Raw genomic sequence first — 4,488 nt, forward strand, 5'->3', positions numbered from 1 at the left:
TCATTTATAAAACTTGATTTATGTTTTATCATTAACAAACATTGTGAAATTTACAACAGTATAAAAATCACAAGGCTATCTTAAAATCTGTAAATTTATCTTATTTTATCTTTTGCTTTGAACAATTTTTGTATACATTGGTAACATTGTCAAGGAAAGATGGCAGATATATTTAGGTGCCTGTGATATTAAATTCTAAACCTAGAATCTAGATAGAGAAGTAGGAATTCTAAACACAGCCCAGTAAAATAAAGCAAAATTCTGGCTCAAAAGGATCCAAATTCGACATGACATGCATAGGGTTTACTATTTTGGATCCAAATTCGAATTTGGATCCAAAATAGTAAACCCTAAACCCTAAATTCGACATGACATCCAAATTCTGGCAAAATTACTCTCGCTATAATTTACAAGACATGCATCTAATAACTATTTACAACCACTAGCAGCAAACTTAAAATATATTCCTAGTAAAATTTACCTCAGTTAATACTTAAGATGCAGTCCAATGCATCCAATTTTCACATGACACAGGGGGTTTTTCGTCGATGTTATCCCCTCTTTTTTATCCCATTCTTTACTGAATACACTTCACCGGCATGTTGCTCTCTTTTCTCATATCATAAATCAGTGATCAGCCGATCTTGGATAGGATAATGAGGTTGCGAATTCTATATTAGCCTAATTTGTATTGAATTAATTCATCATATCAGCATCGCTTGTTTCTGAATATACGACAAAGCTTGGAAATGACATGGTTATGTCCCTGTATTTGTAACAAAGCTAGTGTAAGGAATAATCAGTAATGAAGAGCAGTAATACACTAATAGTGCATGCCGTTTATTATCGACAAGTTGACATGGTCCAAATGGTTAAACTTTTCTTCTACTCTTTACGAATACATGCATTTGGTCCATAAGCAAGAACCCAGTTCCTGAATTGCTATGTAATTCAGCAAGTACATAAAACAAAGTACAACTATGTTCTTTATTGTAAAATGTAATCAATTACTCATTGTATGCACTATGCACTCTGGCCAAGTGAATATAATTTTATTTTTTGTTAATAGTATTTTATTTACTTGATGTGATGCACCTTTATATGGTAGGATTAGAATCGGTTTGTAAGACAACTAAAGGTTATGGTTATTTTTTCAAAATTTTCTGTTATCAATTATTTTTTGATACCTGAGGGCGTGAATTGTAAAATTGGGCTTACACAAGGTAAGGAAGAGTCATATTTTTCAAAATAGCAGGATTTCTCTTGACAAAGTCGTTCCATTCCTCCTCATCTATCTTTCCATCTCCATTTGAATCTGCTTGTTTGAATGTCTGGTTATAAAATGTAGATCAACTTCATTTAAATAGAACATTACATAGTAAAAGAATTAAGAAATGCATTAATAAAAAGATCCATCGAAAGCCATTAAATACTATTTTTTTTTCTTCTTACATTATCCACAATGGCCTCGACAATATCCTCTGATAACTGCAAATCCGATTCACTTAAGAGAGCTAACACCATCTCCTTCAACTAACAAATTATAAAGTAAAAGAAACTTAATAAAAAGCAATATAAGTGACACTATCATATAAAATTGAACTCGACAACATCATTTGAAATTATCTTTCTGGTACTATGAAAACAAAATATTTTTAAATTACCTCAACTCTTTCGATGCTGCCAGTGTGCCTCAAATCATATAGCCGAAATGCAACTGTCATTAGCCAAAGCTCAAGTTAGTACAATATGTTATTCTAAGTGGATTGAGGATTAAACAAAGTGAATTCTGGTAATGAACATACATGCTGTTTTCTCCGATTCAGGGGTATTGGGATGAAATACACTAAGCGATCTAACAAATTCTCCAAATTCAATTACTCCATTTCTCTTCACATCAAACAAGTCAAAAATCTGCACATGCAAAGGTTCCATATTATTTCTGATTTTGAGGAACAGAAAAGGGAGAGAGGAACAGAGGGAGAGAAAGTACCCTATCAGCAAAGAGATTTTTCTTATTACTGTTTCGGAACATAGCAAACTGAAACTCTTCCTGCCAAAAAAGTTTAATCAAATTAATTAATAAAGTGACAAATCAAATCAACCATAATTATATTGGAATTTCAGGAGATAGTATTAAGGTACTAATCCAGAGAAAATTTACCTTGTGAATAAGACCATCTTTGATGATTGAAAAGCTCAATTTTTTGTACAGCTCATACAATGCCTCTACCTCACTTACGGTAACTGCTTCAAACAAGATGGCATGCAAACACAGTATTACTAAAATATAAACTTCTGGAAAATTAAGAGAAAAGTGAAATCCTGAAAACAAAATCTTTTTAACAATTTTTATATTAATATAAATGGATCTAAATTCATATCATAGTTGACAACCAGTATGTTCCAGATTACACTGATATCAAGCATTTACGATTTCATTTTTTTCATATTAAGCATCAAGCCCTCAACAACAGTACAAAATTGTTTTTACAAGTGTGTGTGTGTGTGTGTGTGTCTGAGAGAGAGAGATGTTACTAACAGGAGGTTTCAGAGGCAAGCAAAACAGGATCTTCATAACCAGGTGTATGTTTGATTTGTTTTGAAGAAAAACACCCCATCTCTCTTGATCTTTAACTGGAAAGAACAAAATAGAAGAGAAATTAGTACACAAAAATAGCTCAATATACATTATCAAAATGGCATGTTATGTATTTGAAAGAAATTGGGTACCAGGTTGCTGCAAGAAATCGGTACCAGCAAGCAAAGGAGCTGGTTTTGCTCTGTTAAGGGGCTATTTTTTTTTTGTTTATGTTCCCTTTATCAGCTATTTTCTGTAACTTAGGACTTTATAACTAAAAATTTCTAATTAAAGAAAGTATTGTTATGGCTTTTATTTACAAAAAGAAGAAAAGGGCATTGAAAAATATAAATAATAGTGATGTGACTGCCAATGTATGTGGCCTTCACCTGATATGATGTTAGCTCACAAGAGCAATTAAAAAAGCACCCAACTTCTTATGTAAAGCAAACCTTAAAGGTGGATTTGATAAAGATAACACAAATTTCAGCACAGAAACCCAACCCCGATTGCAGTCCCTTAAACAACTCAGTGTATTCTAATATTTTAATTCATTGATCTCATGTATATACAAATTTACAATCCTGATTGGTTGTATACAGAAACAAATTTGTGGGCCCTGAGTCTTGGCTTTGTATCATTTTTTATTTAACGAAAGCTACTTGAAGGCCGCTGTCTATTACTATAGACAAGAGCTTCTAATATATTATGATTATGATTATTAATATAATTAGTGCTAAAAGCAGTTGACAAATTAATGCACAGCTCAGGTATCATTTTTCAATTCAGACTAAAAGTAAGGTCAACATCATCTATGCAACTACATCAATTATGATAGAGATCGCTCATGATAAAATAGTACACGAAAAGTTGATAGGAAAAACGTGAAAGAGTTGTTGCCTTGTTGGTTTAAGCTAACTTGAAAGGATTTCAGCAATAAACTAAATTCAATAAACAATTTAATAATTTTATGTACCATGTAAAACACTAATATGATATAATCGTTACAGAATGGAACAAAATTAAAGAAAAGCTAACCAAAATAACTTCCCCTTTCCTTTGGAAAATACGTGCGAACATGTCACCTACACCTAGTTTATTTCAACGAAATAAAAATAAGAAACAAACCGCATTCTGGAGTAGGCCCCGTTAATTTGTTCAGAAACAAAAGAGATGATCACAAAACATGATTATACTGTAAATTGGAAGGCAATTTTATACGACTAATCAAATAGAATTATACGAAGTTCGTAGAGAAAAGAGAAAAAGTAACTAGCAAGAAGAGCAAGAACACATACCAATTTTATCAGCTTTTCAAGTGCTTCTCCTGATCTACACTATTTCTTTCTGTCTCCCCTTTCTCCTGTCGATCTAGCAACACCGTTAACTAATCTACTTATAACATAGGAGCTACCTTCAGAGAGAGAGAGAGAGCGACAGATACAGAAGCGAGAGACAGAGAGAACGACAAATACAGAGCGTGAGCGAGCAAGAGGGCGGAAGGTGAGAGCGACAGAAAGTGGGGGCCGCCAATGGCCTTTTCTCCTCTGATCTTTTCTCTTTTCAATTTTATTTATAGACAGAACACTGAGTTCGTATATATTAACTTATTAAGAATATGAGATCTGTTTTGAGATTCGTGTCAGATTGAAACGAACGACTCAAATCTCATTCTACACGGTCAGGAATTGTACTGGATCTGAACGCAGTTCATAATTTATATCCTCATTGTGCTCACTTCCATTTGTCATTCTTAGAATGAAATCGTTTAAAGTTGTTCTCACGATTTAGAGCTTATGAAAGAGGGGTGCTGATACTAACACAATAACTTTTTATTTTAACACAACAATTTTAAATTTTCAAAATTTATAGACAATTTTGCCCTCTATATATATTTTCTTTCAAAT

At 32.7% G+C, this 4,488-nt stretch overlaps 1 protein-coding gene across 4 annotated transcripts; it reads right to left on the bottom strand.

The window, feature by feature from the left end:
* Positions 1-392: 392 nt before the first annotated feature.
* On the bottom strand, positions 393-4,102 carry LOC144547406 (calcineurin B-like protein 4). 4 transcript variants are annotated; one of them, XM_078296046.1, is made up of 9 exons: positions 3,880-4,102; positions 2,543-2,631; positions 2,165-2,247; positions 1,994-2,053; positions 1,806-1,914; positions 1,665-1,717; positions 1,453-1,533; positions 1,219-1,331; positions 393-766 (listed from the first exon to the last, which is right to left on the bottom strand). In XM_078296046.1, exons 2-9 carry the CDS (start codon positions 2,619-2,621, stop codon positions 697-699), a joined length of 648 nt encoding a protein of 215 aa, XP_078152172.1. In that variant the 5' UTR covers positions 2,622-2,631; positions 3,880-4,102; the 3' UTR covers positions 393-696. The 4 variants fall into 4 exon arrangements, with proteins under 4 accessions (XP_078152172.1, XP_078152170.1, XP_078152171.1 ...); XM_078296044.1 differs by having other exon boundaries at positions 2,165-2,250; XM_078296045.1 differs by lacking the exon at positions 3,880-4,102 and adding an exon at positions 3,034-3,179 and having other exon boundaries at positions 2,165-2,250.
* Between the last annotated feature and the right edge of the window lie 386 nt (positions 4,103-4,488).

Source organism: Carex rostrata, chromosome 31 (assembly GCF_964058835.1).
Source record: "Carex rostrata chromosome 31, lpCarRost1.2, whole genome shotgun sequence".
NCBI lineage: Eukaryota > Viridiplantae > Streptophyta > Magnoliopsida > Poales > Cyperaceae > Carex > Carex rostrata.

Excerpts from the sequence above, each read along its gene's own strand:
- LOC144547406 (XM_078296044.1), bottom strand. The coding sequence starts at position 2,621 with ATGGGGTGTTTTTCTTCAAAACAAATCAAACATACACCTGGTTATGAA. Across the intron at positions 2,251-2,542 it reads GCTTGCCTCTGAAACCTCCT|CAGTTACCGTAAGTGAGGTA; the intron begins GTTAGTAACATC and ends TCTTGTTTGAAG. Across the intron at positions 767-1,218 it reads ATGACTCTTCCTTACCTTGT|GGACATAACCATGTCATTTC; the intron begins GTAAGCCCAATT and ends TTACAAATACAG.